Raw genomic sequence first — 21,720 nt, forward strand, 5'->3', positions numbered from 1 at the left:
ATATCGTACGGCATACTATAGCGCGCAGTTTTTCATCATTTTTGAAGATTTGAAAAAAATGACGAAATGACAAAAACGATGGGTTATAGCCCATGTTTTTTGAAAATTTGAAAAAAAAAAGTTATCCTCGTTTCTCATCATTTTGGACCATGGGCTATAGCCCATATCGTACGGCATACTATAGCACGCAGTTTTTCATCATTTTTGAAGATTTGAAAAAAATGACAAAATGACAAAAACGATGGGTTATAGCCCATGTTTTTTGAAAATTAGAAAAAAAAAGTTAGCCTCGTTTCTCATCATTTTGGACCGTGGGCTATAGCCCATATCGTACGGCATACTATAGCGCGCAGTTTTTCATCATTTTTGAAGATTTGAAAAAAATGACGAAATGACAAAAACGATGGGTTATAGCCCATGTTTTTTGAAAATTTGAAAAAAAAAGTTATCCTCGTTTCTCATCATTTTGGACCATGGGCTATAGCCCATATCGTACGGCATACTATAGCACGCAGTTTTTCATCATTTTTGAAGATTTGAAAAAAATGACGAAATGACAAAAACGATGGGTTATAGCCCATGTTTTTTGAAATTTTGAAAAAAAAAGTTAGCCTCGTTTCTCATCATTTTGGACCGTGGGCTATAGCCCATATCGTACGGCATACTATAGCGCGCAGTTTTTCATCATTTTTGAAGATTTGAAAAAAATGACGAAATGACAAAAACGATGGGTATAGCCCATGTTTTTTGAAATTTTGAAAAAAAAAGTTATCCTCGTTTCTCATCATTTTGGACCATGGGCTATAGCCCATATCGTACGGCATACTATAGCGCGCCGTTTTTCATCATTTTTGAGGATTTGAAAAAAATGACGAAATGACAAAAACGATGGGTTATAGCCCATGTTTTTTGAAATTTTGAAAAAAAAAGTTAGCCTCGTTTCTCATCATTTTGGACCGTGGGCTATAGCCCATATCGTACGGCATACTATAGCGCGCAGTTTTTCATCATTTTTGAAGATTTGAAAAAAAATGACGAAATGACAAAAACGATGGGTTATAGCCCATGTTTTTTGAAAATTTGAAAAAAAAAGTTATCCTCGTTTCTCATCATTTTGGACCATGAGCTATAGCCCATATCGTACGGCATACTATAGCGCGCAGTTTTTCATCATTTTTGAAGATTTGAAAAAAATGACGAAATGACAAAAACGATGGGTTATAGCCCATGTTTTTTGAAATTTTGAAAAATAAAAGTTAGCCTCGTTTCTCATCATTTTGGACCATGGGCTATAGCCCATATCGTACGGCATACTATAGCACGCAGTTTTTCATCATTTTTGAAGATTTGAAAAAAATGACGAAATGACAAAAACGATGGGTTATAGCCCATGTTTTTTGAAATTTTGAAAAAAAAAAAGTTAGCCTCGTTTCTCATCATTTTGGACCGTGGGCTATAGCCCATATCGTACGGCATACTATAGCGCGCAGTTTTTCATCATTTTTGAAGATTTGAAAAAAATGACGAAATGACAAAAACGATGGGTTATAGCCCATGTTTTTTTAAATTTTGAAAAAAAAAGTTAGCCTCGTTTCTCATCATTTTGGACCGTGGGCTATAGCCCATATCGTACGGCATACTATAGCGCGCAGTTTTTCATCATTTTTGAAGATTTGAAAAAAAATGACGAAATGACAAAAACGATGGGTTATAGACCATGTTTTTTGAAAATTTGAAAAAAAAAGTTAGCCTCGTTTCTCATCATTTTGGACCGTGGGCTATAGCCCATATCGTACGGCATACTATAGCGCGCAGTTTTTCATCATTTTTGAAGATTTGAAAAAAATGACGAAATGACAAAAACGATGGGTTATAGCCCATGTTTTTTGAAATTTTGAAAAAAAAAGTTATCCTCGTTTCTCATCATTTTGGACCATGGGCTATAGCCCATATCGTACGGAATACTATAGCGCGCAGTTTTTCATCATTTTTGATGATTTGACAAAAATAAAAAAATGAAAAAAACGATCGGTTATATTGAAGCGTGCACCTACACACGCACAGGCGCACATGCGTATGCACACCTGGACCTGTAAATGAACAACACAAAAACTAAGGCACTGGTGTCGGACTTCTGGTTTACCGGAACGGGGTTCAACTCCCTGCAGTGCCCTGCTAAATGTGTTGTAAAAACAGCCTCTTAAGACCAAGTCATTGAAGTGTTGATCACGGTTCCATGGCCCATGACAGTCTCACAGCACGTATTGGACACACACAGACGCACACGCTATCATATCACATGGTGCTTCTCCCATGCCTCATCAATCTTTTACTGTACATTCATCCTTTCCTGCCCAATAGGCCCGTCCCACCAATTTGCATAAGCCATTATGGCTGTCAGCACTCAGGAGTGCTATAAATCCTATAAGTATTCATCCGCTGGGAGAAGTTTTTAAAAGACGTGTAATACATGTACCAGGGTTTAACCTGTGACTAATGAGGAATGAGTGAGGGTCCTCCACGGTGAAGCATCATCCAGACATTATGATGAGTAAGGAGCCTTCGTGATGAACAAGGCCTACACTCCTGAGGAGAGATTTGCCTCTTCTTTATTCTATTTCCTGCGAAGTGCGCATGCACAAATGTTAACTGCGCCTCAGGCGCAATCTCATATAAAATGCATGATTATGATACTTAATACTTAAGTTGCCTGGCTCATTTACAGTGCAGTATTACAGTATGTCATTCCTGGCCTGTCGAATTGAACGGGATATATTCCTTTAAAACCTCAGGAAGAACACGGCTTTATGATTAAATTCTACCTCCATCTGCCAGCATCAATTACAGAAAATGTTTGCCTTGCTGAATTGGAAGCAGGGATATCTCTCCTGCGCCATCAACAGTACGCAGTACGCTGCCGTGAGAATAGGAAACTCAATAGAGGCACAATATCAAAAATAGATTTATTTTCTCTATCCCACCCTAATTAAAGCTGTAGTGCACAGCTGGCACTCTGCGCTAGTGGATCTGGGCTGGCTCCCGCTCTTGGCGAGTGTGAGCATGACTGGTTGATTCTCTGCATCAAGACAGGCAGAGTTGACATCATCAGGGTGAGAAGAACAGAGAATGTCCTCCTTTTTAATGACAAAACACACAAGCGAGGCCAAACCCAGCAGAGAGCTCAGACAGAGATGGAAGCATTCTGCCAAGTGCACTAATTCAAGATGACTCCTCCACAGGGCAACAACTTTCAAACTCAGCGAAAACTTAAGCCTCCCAGCAGGAGCCAATGCCTTCAGAAGTTCAAAACAGAAACTGTATTAAATACTGTATATAGAAGGAATTATGTTGAAGCACAACCCCAAAAGATGTTATACAGGACTGGACAACCCAAACGCTTGGATTCTAGTTTATCCATAAAGAACTATATCTGTGAACACCAGCCCCATTTGGCCTGAAGTCAATCCGCAGTGCTAAGCCAACTCTGCATAGACTACATTGTCTCCAGTCTAATTAAGGGGCTCTCCCAGCCGCAAGCGGATAAGCCGAAGAGTGTGTGGAAGCTTTAAAGTTGCAGTCGTCAGACTCGTCACCACTGCTTTAACCGTCTGCATCCACAATCTGAATGGCTGCCAGCCAGGTGTTTCCGGAAGAGTCTTGTAAAACCTGATTGAAACAAACTGCGTTGCCCCACGCGGGCTCACTCAACACTTCCATAATGACACGTCATTATCTTCAGCACACATCTTTCTGCTTCATTTAAGCAATTCCTAACCAGGGAAATCCATCACAGAGGTGCCGCTTATCCTACGGTCGCGCCAACCTCCAGCACTCGCTGATTTATTCTATCTGCGATCAGCTCTGTCTTTTGGCCTCCGCCGTGGCACAGAAGGGCACCTTGAACCTTTCTAATTATGAAGCCATAATTTAAAACTTCATCAGTCCATGGTGTTGGGTGGGCCAATGGACATGGAGGCAAACAGCAGGATCTGTCTTCAGGTGGGGCTCATTATTTAGGTGAAGGCGAGGGCATGTTAATAGGCTATATATGTAAATATGGGCGATGATGGGGATGGGAAGACTGATGCTCTGTGGAGTTCTTTCACTCACTTACACTAATAACAGTCCAGGGTCGTGTTACTTTGTTTAAGATGAGGCCAGATTTGATGAAAGCTCACCCCATTAGTTAGCCACTCAAGTTAGTTTTTCTCATTTATCTAGAGGACACAAACAACAAAGTGTTCTTCTACTCTAAGTGGGCCTATACATCCCCAGGATGTGGCAAGTGCAACAACTACACTGAGCAGCATGCAAACACTTTCTCATGATTGTGATTTTGTCCTCTGCTCCACTGTCTTGGTGGAGCATCTGGACAATGAAAGATGAAGGTGGTGAGGTGTGTGCGTGCCGTGCATGTGCAAAAACAGAAGGATAGCTCTACATTCAACAACACTGTAATAAAGCAATTATTCGCCACTGCATATTGTTCTCCATGACCATTTATGTTTACCTGGAACATTATCGAGTGATGCATCGTCCGCAGCGCAGGTGGTGGAGATTGTAAACATGTTTTTCTCCCAAAGAAATAACTTGAAGATTTAATTCTGAGGATCCTCTCTCTCCAGGGCCCTCAGGGACAACGTAGCTTGTAGATTGGTTCATGCACAATACTACCGCACAACTATGTACATAAATCTGTTCAGAAGAGCAGAGCCTTCAGTTAGCAGACGACGCATCCATCGTCTGACCAAAGTCACCTTGAGCAATCAAATTACTTCTGAAATATAATCACTCCGAGTCCTACTCAATCAGAATTCAGAACTGTAAATTTTCCATTTCTTCTTTGAGGTGTCAAGAATACCTTCGGTTCAAGCAACGGCCAATGCAACCACGTTCCAAGCATTACAACTACCTGTACGCAAACGGGGAATAAAGAGAGAAAGATTAAAACCTCATAAACCGTTTTGCTTTAATAATGAAATAAAATAAGAAAAGGCAGAGTTACAGTTTGTGATATTCTTGTTGTCGGTTGGGGTTGACGATGGTATGCTGAGTGTTGGGTAAGCAGGCTAAGGAAAAGAAACACACTTGGTTGAACTGCCCTGTTAGGAGCCGTACATCAGCAGTGAGACGTGCACATACAGCATAGAGTAGTGGTCCTCAAACATTTTCATGTCATGTATTTTAGGTAATATCTGATCCTTCCATGACCGCGGAGAGCAAAGGTTTGTTTCTCAGTGGATTTATCATCGATGAAGATTAAAAAAAGAATTGAGCAACAATATTTTTGCATAAAAATGACTCATTTCCCCCCATTAATAACTTTCAGATTTAAATCACTAAGCATGCATAAATGAAGCATTTCTGATGATCACATGGTGACTTTTCTACCTAACTTTGGAGATAAAGGCAACGGCTCAGTTGAGGAACTTGCCTCTGCATAATTCACCGTAAAACAATTGCTAAAATCATAAGTTCAATAAAAAACTACATTTCTGTGTGATTCACTGTTCCCCACTTTCACTCAAGTGTATCAACAATGGGCTGAAAGTAAAAGCTTTTCCCCCAGAAAGTAGAAGGTGGAGTGGGGGCTCATCGACAGTAAAGGTTTACTTGCACCACAGAGCCAATCTAACAGTGGTAATGCCCTGGCCAAGGTTATTTCTGTTCACTTCACACACACAGACCAAATGGGTGTAGTTAGCAGATATCCCCAGGCCAGCATGCTGCAATCCATTTCAGTTTAGTTACTTCTAGGTGCCGTAAACTACCTCTGGGCTTCAATACCCACAATTAATGTTCTCATCCGTCTTTATCCCCATATGTCCTGGAGATAGCGTTTCTCTTCTCTCAGTCCTGCCAGAATCTTCATTGCTTCCAATTGGTCAAGCTGGAGTTCTGCTCTGATCATCTCGAGCAGAGTGTCATTCACATCCTTGGCCATGTTCTTGGCATCCCTGGTAATGGAAAGAATGTGAATCAAACAATACAACTTAGCTCAAAATGATGACCGTCTTGGTTTGGAAACATAATTGGGAGCATTGGTGAGTGCAAATAATTGTAAAAATCCGATCAAAAGACCATTTTTCTGTACATTCTACTGTACAGAAAAGCTCTACACTGACAGCATAGGCTCTTTGTATGTTGGAAGGCATTATGTAGACCAGGGGTGGGAAACTTTGAAGTTGGAGAGGGCCACTATATTTCCGCACTCACTCCAGGGGGGCCACATTGCACATATGCAGTGCGACACGTTTTGAGCTTGTAGATCTGCTATTTTTGCTATGTTTGAATTGAAATATCCAGATTTGTTTTTCCTTTATGCTATTTTTTAATTGGAATTTGTATTTAATTTCAAATGCATTTAGTTATACTTCTGTTAACCTTTTGAACTTAAATGCAAACTAATGCTACTAATATAGACTGAAGTAATTAAAGTGGGTCATGTTTGGAAATGTAACAGCTGAAATCAATAATATATCAGCATTCCGATATTAACCTGCCGCCCCCGGGCAGCCAGTTGCCCATGTATGATGTAGACTGTAGAGCATTAGTGTGGACATACGTATATATTGGTATGACGGAGCAGAGATATTGCCGAGAGCTATTGGGCCATCATTCCAGAGCTTTCAGTGTAATTAATCAGTGACTGCCTGACATTAATCTACCTTAATTTTCCCTTCTCAAAATTTCTACCACTTTCCTTGCTGTCTGTTCTTGTTAATTTGCCGCAATATCTATTTCCTAAGAGCATTTGCGCACTTGCTGGCCGTTATAACTAAAGTCAAGTCAAATCATGCTAGAAAAGTGCGCAGATCTCGTACCGGTATATGGTAAATCGATGTGCCAAATAAATAAACATAAATAAATAAACTACACTGTTACATTTATACAAAAGAAGAGACAACAAAGTCACTAGATCCTTCTCACAAGACAAAAGTTCCTGGGCGGAAAATTAATTAAAATCTATAAACAAACAATAAGTTGCAAAAACAAGTACACAGAGTACATGCACAACAAGGTGGGGGCGCAAAGTTACCACACAAGCTGTTATCTCTTGATGTGATCACATATCAATTCTGATTGGTTGTTCCATACTTCGATAAATAAAACTGTGCGGCTTGTACTGTGCAAGCTGGCAGAGTGTGGGTTCCTTCCTTCATTGATGTTGCTTGCCTGCTGCATTTAGCCTATGCACCTGCTTTTAACTCTTTTGTTATACATCTGGCAGTATTCAAAATTACACTGTGAAGTCTCCAAAGAGGAAGGTGTTAACGACTGTAATGAGATAAGCGACTTGAAAGTTCTGTGACAATCTTCTTCAAGAAAATGTAAATGTGTCCACATGCAAAAAGCCTGCATCCACAATCACTTTAGTTTTCAAGTTGATGCATGACAGATTTTACTTTTGCCTTTGAAATTCTCCACTGTGAAAATAAGGATGAATAAAAGATTCTCTGCACACAGTGCACAGGGCTATGACAATTATTATTACATTTGCTAAAATGCACTATCAGCAGTAAACCGTTTTATATAACGATAACACAGTACTACAGTATTTAATCCATTAAAACCAGGGAAGTATCCGTCATTCATTTTAGATACAGATAGTCAAAAATATATACAAGCTCACATCGCCTCACTTTATGACACACTGCAAGCTTGTACATCTGCTATTTCTTTTAACATTTTTTTAAAATCTTGAAAAACGACTTGACTACTGATTTAGAAGGGTTAAAACTACGGGTTAAAACTACCACTATCCAGTCCATCTCACCCACAAACGTAGAGGCAGCCGTTCTGTTTGAGCAGGATGTCGGCGACATGTTGGCCGCTAAGAAGCAGGTTGTGTTGGACGTATCTGGGTCCTGGTGGGGAGCCGGTGGTGGTCTTGTCCTCCTGATTGTCTCTGGAGAAACACACCCTGAGGTGGCTCAGAGTACCGCTGGACACAAAGCCCTCAAGCTCCTCTCTGGGGTTAAAGAGAGAGTTCATGTCAGCCGTTAAAAAGGAACGTCCACTTTGAATCAAAATATCCAAAAATGGAAATTGTAGCTTAAAGATTATCATGATAATGTTGTTAAGACAAATGAAGATAGTCATAATTATGGTAATAAACTTGGCAAATGGTACATTTATTACCATTATTATGTCAATCTTGTTACCCATATTATCGGGACATTCTCTGGTTCACAGCAAATGTTCTACTCTAACATGATATAAGCAGTTCAAAGATTATCGAAACTGGCGCCCGTAAATAAAGTCTGAAGTCTCGTTTGAAATACCCATTCTGCATACTGTGAAATAAAAATTTCAATCAATCAATCAAAGATGCACTATGTAACGTCCAATTACAATGTTTACATCCAATCTGTATGGTAAGGCTTAGGTATGTTACAATATGACCTATACAATCAATGTGGTTCTACTGAGACATACATTATAGGTCCCGTGACTGAGTGGTATACTGCATGAAGGTCAAAATTCAATTTCTGCCCTGAGCAAACAGGCAGGCTGTATTAGCTCAGTGGTAAAAATGTCAGCACTTGCACAGGAGATTCAAATCTGAGGTAGAAAAGTAGCGTTTCTAGATTATAGCTTCAGTCATCCATTATAGATGTCCCATCTGATTTCTTTGGTAAGAACCAAATATTTCAGCTTGGCTTCATATGCAAAGTTCAGTCACTGTTATGCACATCAGCACGCACGCACGCACGCACGCGCACACGCACACACACACACACACACACACACACACACACACACACACACACACACACACACACACACACACACACACACACACACACACACACACACACACACACACACACACACACACACACACACACCTCTAGACTTGGGCATTTTTCAATAATACATGAAAGCCACGGTATGAATACAAAGGGTAGAAATTAGTGCTGTGGTTGCCTTTGTTCTGTCACTTCCATTTAGTTGCAGCCCAGAATTGGAAACTGAGATACATCTTTAGCTGGGTAGTCATTATAAAAAGCCCACCAAACCTATTGACTACATTCTTACATACGCCTATATCACACCTCCTGGTTATTAGTCCATCTGCTACAGTAACTAGGGTTCTCCATTTCTCACTTCTGTGATCACAAAGTATTTCTGAAAGTAAAAACGAATAGATGAGATACCATGGCATTTGGCTCTCAATAATCACCGACTGTCATGAGATAAACGTATGGTTGTACTTTCTGGTAGGGCTGGGTGATAGGACTTCAAAATCAATATCACGATTATTTCAAACCTTTGTATCGATTACGATTAATGAACAATTATTAAAGATAAAGAAAACTGCTCCACGATTTTTCAATTAAACTACGGTTATCGGTTCTAATAATATCGGTTTTGATATACCTATACCACAGCTAGACCTGTCCCATGCTGTCTGAGAACAGCCCATGGCAATATTCCCAGAGCCTAGAATAGTAAGGGTGTGTGGAAGTGTGAGTGAGCACTACAGAGAATTGAACATTTGGAGTGTACAACAAGTCGATTGTGCTAGTGCACATTCTGTCATAAGATTTCTCAGCACGTATTATTGTTTTACATCAAAAGCCAGATACACTGAACTTATCCATTAATAAATATTTAATAAAATATAATTGGATACCACGCTTGCGGCGAGGTCCAGGGTTGATTTCATGCTCTCCGAGTCTCCGACATGAAACCAATCTGGGATTGTTGTTCTTCTCTTCATCCTGCTGCAGGTGTATATTTTTTTGTATTCCCATCTATGCAAAGTGGTCCTCACTGACTCATACAACAGACGGCCATAATCACACTAGTCAACACTGCAGGGGGTGTGCATATATTCCCACTTATCGACAAAACCCTGCTGGGAACAAACTCAAAGCTACCTGGCTGTGAGTCGCCGATTTAACAGAGAGATAGAGGAAACACGAGAGAACAAACAAAGACTTCTATGATCTGTTCCTCTGTGATTAAAGACGTTAATCCATGCATGCCGTTTAATCCTGTGACAGAAATTGGTTTCTGATTACATGTCTACCATTGACTGGGTACACCAGTCAATCAGCATTTAGCCAGCGTGAATTAAGAATAATTAATGTTTGACCAAGGAGTCCTTTGTGCACTCAAAGTATTTGCAGACTTTGAGTCATGCACTCTGTGCCAATGTCATGACTGAGCACAGCTGGTGAGACACACAGTGTTGGGGAGAGAGTTGTTAAGAGTGACGATCGTAGTTGACGTGAATAGGACAAAGTTGTGAACGACATAAGTATGCCACCGTTAAAGGGGACTACTGATCTGTTTTCAGCGACCCAACGCAGTAGCCATGCAGTCGTAAATCAGCTTCGGATGGGCACATCCATAAATATCATTTTTGTGAGGCAGGTCGTTGCGGACATCAGCCAAGGGTTCGCTCATAATTCTGCCATTGCATTATTCAGACCATTAGGTTAGTATGAGGTTAGGTTTTAGTTCTACAGCAGTGGGTTTCAACCCTTTTCATTTCAAGGCCCATTATTTATTCGGCATTTGAGCCACGGACCACCTTTTGATGAGATTTAGTCTCTCAGACTTATATTTTGTCGTCATTGGATAAAGATTTGTCCATGCTGTATTGAAACATTGAACATAATAAGTCTGCATGCCAGACTAGTGCTATACGATATGATATCCAAAGGCCCCCCCCTTGTGGTTGTAGGATAAGGAGAACAGTCTGAAGGAGAGACTAGGTTGCACTGATTCTAACCCGTGTGAACTGATAAGTAACCAGAGAGGGGTGCTCTGTGGAGTGCAGAACTGCACCAGGCTGGGTGGCCTACACAAGGCTGTGCAAGTCATGGGTTGCAGCCATAAGAAAGCTAGATGGCTCAGCCGCGCTCTGGCCAATGGAGAGCGACGTTGCTACGTGGCGGCCATCTAACCGAGGGGCAGCAAAACATGGTGTCTATGGGGCATGTACTTTATAAATAACCATAACTTGCTTAATTGTCAACCAATTTTAGTTTGTTATAAACATCAGAGATGTCCGCATACTTTTATACAATGCCCATAAAACAATTAATCAGATCAGCGTCCTGAATCATAGCCACGTTGACAACGTTTGTAATAAACCAACCCGTTTGTAAATCCGTCAAGATTTGAGGGAGTTATGACTATTTTTGTTTGAGCTGCCATAGAACATATACTGTACTGTAGCCCCTCAGCAAGATGGCCACCGGGTGAACTACGTCAGAGACTCCGCCTTGAGCCTTTATATACGTCTATGGTTGCAGCTGCCAGGACCCGAGGAAGCTTCAGGAGAAATGGCATTTCACCGACATACAGTAGAACTCTTCCCATCTCTTTTAGGAGTGAAAGTATTTTGGAGGTGCGCTCTAAAAGCAGTGTGTGTGTGTGTGTGTGTGTGTGTGTGTGTGTGTGTGTGTGTGTGTGTGTGTGTGTGTGTGTGTGTGTGTGTGTGTGTGTGTGTGTGTGTGTGTGTGTGCGTGCGTGCGTGCATATCAATCATTGGTGTCTACTTACTGTCACACTAGAGGGACATAAATCTAACTTACCTGAAAAGGTAGTCTCTGTCTTTGTGGCGACAGCCAAAGAACAACCAGGTCTCACCAAACGGCACCTCAGGCTTCATCTGCCGCTCCTTCTCCCTAAAAGGCAATTAGAGAGTAACTCAGTGGTCAATCAATATTAAGAAACGGCTAGACTGGGGAGAGAAAAAGAGTCCTTTAACTTCTGTCTGCAGAGACAATCGACCAAGCACCACAATGTCCTAATGCATAGGAATGAGTGTGTGTGCTGCAATGAGGTTATTACTATTATTAAATTACCCACAAACAGCAAGATGGATCGCATCACCATCAACTGTTGCTAAACTGGCTCAAGTCCTCGGCAGTACACGACACGTGTGCATGCACACAGGCGTGTCTTTTCAACTACACTTGCATGTTATGTGAAACCACCGCTGTAAAAGCTATTCCTCTTGTGGCCCGGAAATCTGGCATGGCTCCCAGAATGCTTTGCAAATAATGGCAGCGTGATGGCACCCGGCACCAAAGATGCTGCTATCTGCGACGCACACCTGCTGGGAAGGTGACAGCACCGTGCAGATAACAACAGTTGACCCCCAACCTTGTACAATGCCATCAGTCAGTTGACCCATCCGAAGGGCCAGGCCTTATCTGTTTATCCCCATCTGGCAAAGGGGGACAGAAGGATGAAGAGAGAGAGAAGAGGATAAAAAGAGACAGGAATGTTGCTGAAATCACCAACAGGGACAATGGGCCCTGTGGATGTCACAGAGAGGCATGGAGATTTGGGGCCTTTGTGCCGTGTCTCTGCACCTCGGGGATAAGACGTCTGCTTCCACTGCTCCCCAACCTGCGCCATTCTTATACTGAATGACTTGTTGTCGCCCCCACTCCCCACCCCACCACTAGAAAGTGCTGAATTATCTGTGGTCACAATAACAAAATGGAAGCCAAGTGTCACAATTGATGGAGTTGTATGGTACCTAAAAAGGTATTAGAAGAGTGTTGACAGCTATTCTGTGGCGGGACAAAATTGAGTCCGGTCTGAATAAGCATACTACACAAAGCCTCGCCTCATTGAATTTGAAGGTAAGTTGACAGTTCTTGTACACGTTTGTACAAGTTTGTCTCAACTTTGTGCTAGTAGAATGGGGTCAGGTAGATAGCTGCATGGCAGAGCTGCTCGAAACAATCTGATCCCCAACCATTAGCATCCTGGATGAGATTCTTCAGATGTGCAAACAGCCCCCCAAGTAAACTCATTTTAGCGGCTTCGTCTATCTCCTCTCCTCGCCCTGCCCCGGAGGGATCAATACCAATATGAAAAACCAGGATCCCATTTTGAGCAGAGCACACAAGCGTCATCTCCAGAATACAAATTACATTGCATAGCCAACACTGAACGGTCTGCAACACAGTCCCAGAGGGGACAGCAGCATTGCCAGTGCACTCCATTTGGGGGCGGTCACCTTTCAGTGGCATTCAGAGGAACAGCGGGTGGAAGGAAATCGCAATGGATGACATGGTGGTTAACACCCAGGTTGTGGTATGCGCTCTAATACTGTGATCCACGAAGGCCGATGGGAGAGTCTCAAAAGTCAATGAAAGGATAAACAAACAAACCTTGCACACAACAACTCACAATTGCCTTGACACTAGTGCAGCGCGATTCCATATACATATTTACTTATATGCATGCCCACTTTACAATGCATTCAGCACAATACAGTACACATGTGCACCACACTCCAATTGTAATCAGCCATTTGACGGATGAATGGACAGTTGGACACACAAACACACACACACACACACACACACACACACACACACACACACACACACACACACACACACACACACACACACACACACTTAAGTTAGTCGATAAAAAAACCCAGTAAATGTTATAAATGCTTAATGATATCCCTTCAACTATAGGCACTACAGCCTACATACTGTAGAAAGGTTTCCCAATATCCAGATTGTGAGAATCTCATGCCCCATTACTCATATACAGTATACACTCAGACTGTAATCAATACCAGACCGCCCAGGGTCTTCTCTACATCTCCAGATAGCAGCAACTCAAGCGTCAACTCTTGACCTTTCAGCCGTTTCACCCTACTTACACTTGTTACTAATTTAGCTACAAAATAGCACAAAGGAGTTTCTAAAACAGGCAATTAAATTCAAGGGAGCTTTATTGGCATGAGAAAATATCCGTTTAAATTGCCAAAGCAAATGTCAAAAACAGTTGAAAATGGGGAAAGTATACAGTTGGACGGGGTACAGCATTTTGTAAACAGAGCTATAGTCACATTGCATCGTCATATACATGTTGTACAGGGTACAAAGCTTTTTTGAAACAAGTAGCAGCATTTTTCACTTTGGGACAAATAGCAGCAGGTGGAGGTGCGACTGTGTGTGTGTTGTGCCGTGTGTGTGTGCGTGTCACGGCTTAGGGATTGGAGTGTCCCTGTGTCGTTTTCCTGCTAGCTCGGACCTTGAGGCAGCATACATCATCCTGCTGACAAAATGGTGATTGTTATCTCTTATCAAAATGCAGCATCAGCAGCGGGTTCTTTGTTTGGAATCTCGAGTCAGATTGTGTACACAGCCGTGCCCCATGACAGCTTTTCACGTTCCCCTGACACAATGCACAGCTGGTAGGAGACACAGACAAAGAGAGAGAGACATCGATGGAGATAGGAAGACGGCAAGGAAAAACGATGGAGACACTAAGAAGATGTACTTGATAGATGCTTTCACATGGCTTCCTCCCATTGCAAATTAGTCTCTTTGAAGTAGCGTAGTATGACTAATGTCAGATAGGCAGTAGAGAGATGTATTTTTTTTACATCATGACAAGGTCCCGTGCAGATATCAATGAACCACAAAACATTTACCGTTATCATTTATTTTGAGAAATGTAATTGTAAAGATAATAAGCCACTTGGCTGAGGTTAGAAGACCCTAAACTGTTTATATGGTCAGTGTCTGATCAATCTGGGAACCCATCAGTTTAGAATGTGTTGCAGAGCTCCTAATCTACCTTGAGAGATTAGTGTCCGATATATACATTAGGGCTGACCTTGGTTAGTCGAATAATCGATCGGAATGAGTCTTAAACTACTCTCTTAGTCGATTAGTCAATGTTTTGTTTTTTTGCATGATTCGACTTAGAGATTGGACTAATTTGTTATATTAATTAACAAATAGTTTTAAAAAATAGCTTATATATCATGATTTATCGGTAGAAACCAAGCATTCTGTACTGTATGTTATCAGACATTAAGCACCCCCCCACAGCCCAAATTGAATGATTCTCTATTGCAGGGTTCCCCAATTAGTTTTCCCCAAGGGCCAAATTTTGTCTAGGGTGACATGCTGGTGCCACAAAAATGTAATTGTATTAGTTAAAATACATGTAGAATACCTATTTGACAGTTGCAGGAACAAATTTGCCTTGATGCATTAACGAGCATCAATGAGCTGGACACACATGTCAGTTCTGCAGTAAAGTGACTGGAGTTTCTCTCCAAAAGCCCATGAATATGACGGAATATGATGATTATGGAACACTGTGATTATGGTAAACTAAGCTCACATTTCATATCACACACACACACACACACACACACACACACACACACACACACACACACACACACACACACACACAATACCTGTATTATTCACCAGCCCCCACAATAATATATAATAGTTTACTATAAAAATCCTTATTCGGGGACAGCCCTAATATACATACTGTACACTTGAATATTCCCTTTCTCTCCCAATCTCTCCCTCTTTCTGCATCTCTCTCTGTATGCATGCACTCGCACTCACTCCAGAATAGAACAGAAAACGACTGAGAAGTAAATTCACCCAGACATGGTTGAGACTAGCAGCCTATTTGACAAACGTATTGATCAGACACAGACCTGTATATTGTGCGCAGCAAGTGTCCAGGTTTGTTTGGTACCATAAGGACTCTAAAAGATGCATGTGGCCACTCGGCCGTGGTGTAATTATAATTCAAACGATTAAAGAAGTGTGGGGGGGGGGACCAAATAAAAGTCTCCATGCCCGTGGTTATTAATCAGTGTCCTGTCCACCAGAACATGTCCTCTCTGGCTGAAGCTCACATTGAGATGCGACGCATTATTAGCTGCAGTTGTTTTTATACAAAAATGTTTAAAGATGGAGTGCCCCGATTTTTTTCCACCCTAAAACAAGATCATCAGGTATTATTATAATATAACTTTTTCCAAAAAGTGTACAGTATTTTTTTAAATCATGCTTTTATATGGACACACCACTGTTACCGGTGGAAACATGTTGGCAGTTGCCTTTTTAATTGAATAAAGGCTTTCCTCCTCATTTTAACCTTGAGTGCCCGGATCGTTTTTTTATGCCTTGTGTATAAGTGCTGTTTGTCGGCTTTCAAACAGTTCCTTGACAAACCCACTGATGCACCCATTCTATGGCCACAAACAATTGCATTAATTTTGCTTTGCTTTTACTGGAAATAAAGTGCACAATACAAAAATGTACTCATTCTTCTGTGCTACTAGTAAAAAACTTGTTTGTCGTTTACACAACGGTCTCTAAAGAAAGCGGCAAAATAAAATATCAGATGTGCCTTCCGTTTAAACTTTAGACGGCAGATGCATTATCGGGGGTTGAAAAAGCATTAAAGTGGAACTACCTTCCAGAGTGGAAATCATTGAAAACGCTGCACCTGGCGTCTCCATGAAAACATGAAATCCTCAAAATGTGTGATGTCATGGCTCTGTTCACACCGGCTGATGTAAACAAACACCATGTGCGTTCGTTCGTGCCTCCTTCTAGATGCCGTCGTCGTCATCTAAACGTGGCCTAAATTAACCCATCCAATTGTCATTGGAAAGCCGTCCAACGAGAACTGCTGTTGTAAAGCAATCATTCATTGCAAGATTTCTCTGGCCCCCTCTGACACATACCGGTACTTATTCATAAAAGGTGCATTTTACAGGGCTTTAATGTCAAGACGATACGACAGTAATATTAGGAGGCACAACTCTATAACTCTAACCATTGTTTTACCATACATGATACCATAACCTTATTGTTGTGTATATTATGCATGCATAGTTGATTGGTGGAAGAGCATAGGAAATAGTGCAGGCAGCCAACAGTCAATATCCCCACTTCACCTCCTCAGCAATTACTAGTCATGATTTACATTAACACCCTCACCACCCCTAGAACGCTTTACTTCGAAATCAATATGTCTCTTTGCTCTCACCTGACCCGTGGTTGTTCATTACAGATGAAGTCATAAACGGTGGCTTTGGAGAGGGCTTGATTTATTCCTGCTGGGACAACTGAAGCACCTGGTATAATCCCTGACGTGTTCACAGCCCTGTCTGCCAGATTAACGGCCGTCCACGGAGCGCTAGGACACACCGGCGTTTGTGTTGCATTAAGCAAAGTCTTTTGCAATTGTTGATTCAAAATATATGCAGATTATCTTCACTTGACATCACCTGAATGTCAATGACATGACTATGAATTAATGCATTATTTTAAAATAATCATTTATCACATAATAAGTCACCATTCTATCAGGGTGCTTGACATTCTCCTGCATTTTCTCAACTTCTACCTGGCCTATTGATTTGGTCATTTACAGGTTCCGTTCATAGGACGTGTCCACACCTATTTTTTTTTACAGTCTATGGTCCACACGTCATAGGGAATCCAATCGACGGATGCATAGGACGCGTGTACACGTCCTAGCGCATCCTCAATGATATCAGGCGAGAGAATAATATTCAGATTTTTTTTTAGTGAGCCGGGGTGGCGTTTCAGCCATGTCTTTCCGGCACCCCAGAGCTCCTATTTTGAAGGAATCCCGGGAATGATTGTGTTAAGTCAAAACAGCACATTTGTGGGTTCGAAGGGGCCTCCAGCTAAATGATTGATAGGGAACCAAATGGACCCTGTACCGGTCTGTAACTCTGAGAGTGTACAAATGTAACCAAATGGACTCGGAAGGGTCCGTTTTGTTGCATTTGCACACGCTCAAGAGTTATGGCGTTCCGTATTGTCTGACAACACCGTTGCTCCCGACATGCGTGGCCGGTTACAACTAACCCGTGTCAGGTTAAAACTCACCTGTGGCTTCCTGTGACATTAGGTTTAGGGTTCAGGATTTGGTCCGACTGTTATGGCGGACCAAACACATGCGCCCTACCAAACTGGGGCTCCTTGGAATTAAAAGGTTTGAGAACCGCAGTTGAAGAATTTGGACAATTAATTAAAATGTATATAAAGCAAGGTCTTTTATTTACTTTTAAATGTTTAAATGGGCTGGCCCCCGAATACCTCTCCGGGCTCGTAAAACCCTACACCCCGGCTAGAGCTCTGCGCTCTGCGGATCAGGTACTGCTAGAGGGCCGAATAACTAGCAAAAGCACTAGGGGCGCACGCTCTTTCGCGGCTGCAGCTCCCAGGCTCTGGAAGAGCTTGCCCCTTCACTTGAAGTTTGCATTGATACTTCACTTTCAAGTGTTTGGTACCATGAGAGCAAGAACCCCCAATACCGTATATAGAACACAATGGTCTATGTTCTACATCTGTTACTATTGCTGTACCTCATGTGAATATCTGCCGCGATATAACAAAGTGGTTTGAACCGCCTGACATTGCTATACTTGCAGCTTAGAAATTGAAGCCTTAACCCACATAGTACTGCAAACAGCAGCAAAATAAAATACCAAAACAAAACAAGTGGACATTTTGGCCTAAGGGTGGTGCTAGAGGAAATCGCGTGTCACTCAAATGGTTAGGAGCATGAATGAGCTCAGTAGGTTTCATGGCAATCGATCCATTCGATTTTTGCGTAAAAGAGGAAAGGCCATGGGTTCACTAAAATCAGTAGGGGTCATCCTCCTGGGAGCATGGAGGTGCACAGAACATTCCATTGGCAATACAGCTTGTGGTATTCATGGCATAATGTTTGGGACAGAACCAACATTGGCATACGTTCTACATAAGTCCTGCTGCTAGCCAAGCTAAAAATATATCTATATCATATCATTGTTGCCGGGCAGAAACCCTCTCTAATTCATTGAGGAATTATTTTAAATTGTCATTTAAAAGAGCATGACTCAAAATATTCCCATTCTGGGCGGGAACCCCTTTTGGTGTTCTAACCCTTCTGGACGGGAACCCATACTGTAAATACTGTACAGTATGTACAGTATTCAAAATTTTAAAAACTTTGATGCTGCTATATAAATATTTGAAGTTTTTCAGAAACCTTAGGTCAGGATTTAGAGGGCTTTTTAGAATCGGCCTCAGTCCAAAATGGGTTAACACTAACCCATCCTTATGTGTAATGTCCTAATTTATTTGAGAGGTATTTGTTTTGTTTATGTTTTGGAGGGTTTAAATGTCAAAGTCAATGTCAATGTTGAGAGGGAGATTGATCGATTGACGGGCCGTGACACACGTGATTAAAAGGTACAGCATCTTGCAATTTATTCTGAGACATTACTTCTGTGTTGGTGTCAGTGGTTTATACGTAAAGCATGCATTGGTTGCTACGTTGTTGAAACATGTACATTTTATCTTAAGGAGGATCATTAATACCCCATGAAATTTTAACTTGTGATAGAAATATCTGACCGTTACAAATGAATGCCCTACTCCGTCCTACAGCTACAAACAATACGTGCTCTTCAAACTGCTGTACCTTTGCTGTAAGAAGCCGATGAAGGGTGCGACTCCTGTTCCTGGTCCCACCATAACGAACGGCAGCGATGGGTCAGAGGGAGGTCGGAAGGTGCAGTTCGGTCGGAGACTCGTGCGGATCTGGGGTCAGAAATCATTAGAAGCCATTTACGTTCAATTAGAGAAATTACTGCGATAATGAGAAAACCTCCACATATAATGATCGAAATGATCGAAATTAATGGACCTATTCCAAAACAATACACCAGTGAGGAGACCCAAGAGGTCCCGCTGGAAACAGGGCAGGATATGGCTGTCAGGTTTAATTTATTTTTATGTCATTTATGCTCTTAGAATCAATCCAGAATAATTTTCTGATTTACAATGAAGGCCAGTAGAAGTCGACCTCTTACGGATAAAACCAAATTATCCACTTGAAACCAATTAGAATCCCTATTCTAGGTATGTTGAATAGGTGATCATAGTGATCATTCGGCAAAAAGGGCAAACATTTTGCGAGAATAGCAGATCTACAAGCTCACAATGGGTCGCAACGTGATGCGAGATCACCTATTCTTGCCTAAGAGATATTAGTGTAGAGCCTGAGGGAGAAAACTAAAACGATGAGACCAAGTATAGACCGCTGGGGGACTCTGGTCAACAAAGTATACAGGGATTAAATGCTTAAGGTTAAACAATCCTTGATTGATGATTAAAGAGAACCGAACCGCTAATCAACAATAACCCAAAAAGGGAGACCCGTCTGAAGTGAGTGGCGCGGTAGTATACTTGTACTGTACTGTATTGTACAAGCTCTCCTTCCTGGCCTGTGTGTGTCCTGGGCATGACGTTAAACTGCTCCGTTGTAGTCAATGTAGTAGCTGCATGGATGCATTTGCAATTTCTGTGGACTATGTAACTTGCATACAAGAAGGCACTACTAAAAATGTCTGGGTTTCCGAGGCTAACGCTACCTGACGGCCCCTCCCATGAACAACTTACTGGGAAGAGAGGCAATATAGACCCGGCCATCTCTGCTGCCACTGCTTGTGCCCATGGAGTGCTAAGTGACATGTGTGTTATATCATGAGGACATATCTGAGTTTGTAAATGTAACCTTTACTGCACCTAACATATTTTCAACACTTTCATGTATGAGTCCAACAACAGAATACACCTTATTTCATCAATAACCCACCCTTCTATGTTTCTGGCAACAGGAAGATTGCAGCATACTCCAACCAAACAAGAACTTGTTGAACCCACACAAAACCATTGTATACTTCTAGCTCACACAGGTTGTGTTTATGGTGACTCGGAAAACTCCTCAGGCAAACTTCTGTTGTTTTCACTGCTGGCAGAATTAAGCCTTGGGCAGATTGCAGAAAAGAAATAAACAAAATAAATCACACCCACCTCGAACTTCTGACCAAGAACTTTGACAGCAAGAACTAACTTGTGAAAAATCACTGCCAAAGTTCTTCTGACGGTTCTGACTCCATTTTGTTCTTATTGACCTACCCTAGTAGAACAACATTTGTTTGTTTAGGCAGACTATGCTTGGTGAGTACTGTACAACTTGTCTTTGAGGTACTTTTACTTTACTTGAATACCGTATGTCCTTTTTGATCATTTATACTTGTACTCCACTACATCTCAGAAGGGATACTGTACTCTTTATTATTATTACACTACAATTATTTGAAAACTTTTATTACCAGTAAGACGCCCTGAGGGTGAGAAGCGACCTCGCACGCATCCGCCTGGGTGACGGCAGACTGCTGGCCGAGAGCTGGCGCATCGTCATGACTATCAGCTGACTATCAGCTGACTATGAGCTCCACATATGGAAATCCATGTGTTGGTTCATTTGGTTCATTTGCAAGTGTGACTCGCATCGCGGCAACCACACTGGTTATCATGAGACCATATATTGACATTCCCATATATGGGCTTAATATTGATGAAAAAACCAAGCTCACAACACTACGCACAACGTGTTGCATTGTGATCTCTATAATAAGTACTTTTGATACTTTTAAGTAGAATTTGATCCCAACACTCAAAATGTACTTTATTCTTTATTCATATGGATCCCCATATGGATAACTTAAAGATACTCAAGTAACGTTTTTAATTTAGAACTTAAACTTCTTAGTTTTGTATTTAGTAGAGTATTTCTACATTGTGGAATTGTTACTTTAATTAAGAAATCAATATTTCTTCCATGCACCACTGACTACGGTGCCTTTAGCTATGGCAAACCTTCCATTTCATCTAGCCCTGAATGAAAGAAGTTAAGAAAAGTGACAGGGGTTACAATCTGCCTGAGTATTCAATAAAACGTACTTTGGTTTCTCTTCCTGGTGAGCAGGGAAACCTTGCCTGAATGCCAGATGTCTTGAACTCCCCAGGCCCTCAGACTCCGCTTAGCTGAGGCAGTACTTGTACAACTGATTTTCCTGTG

At 41.6% G+C, this 21,720-nt stretch overlaps 1 protein-coding gene across 3 annotated transcripts in view; it reads right to left on the reverse strand.

Annotated features, from left to right (window-relative positions):
• Positions 1–5,003: 5,003 nt before the first annotated feature.
• Positions 5,004–21,720, reverse strand: part of mtrr (5-methyltetrahydrofolate-homocysteine methyltransferase reductase) — a 34,830-nt gene continuing 18,113 nt past the window's right edge. For 2 of the 3 annotated variants that reach the window (XM_080793460.1, XM_080793458.1), the window contains exons 12-15: positions 19,276–19,394; positions 11,556–11,648; positions 7,778–7,972; positions 5,010–5,957 (exon numbers count right to left, since the gene is read on the reverse strand). In XM_080793460.1, the coding sequence (XP_080649586.1) occupies positions 5,813–5,957; positions 7,778–7,972; positions 11,556–11,648; positions 19,276–19,394 (552 nt within the window). In that variant the 3' untranslated portion in view covers positions 5,010–5,812. Of the gene's footprint in view, positions 5,958–7,777; positions 7,973–11,555; positions 11,649–19,275; positions 19,395–21,720 lie in introns of all 3 variants that reach the window. The other variant, XM_080793459.1, reaches the window with a different exon arrangement.

Source organism: Protomyctophum bolini (assembly GCF_963924005.1).
Source record: "Protomyctophum bolini genome assembly, chromosome: 21".
NCBI lineage: Eukaryota > Metazoa > Chordata > Actinopteri > Myctophiformes > Myctophidae > Protomyctophum > Protomyctophum bolini.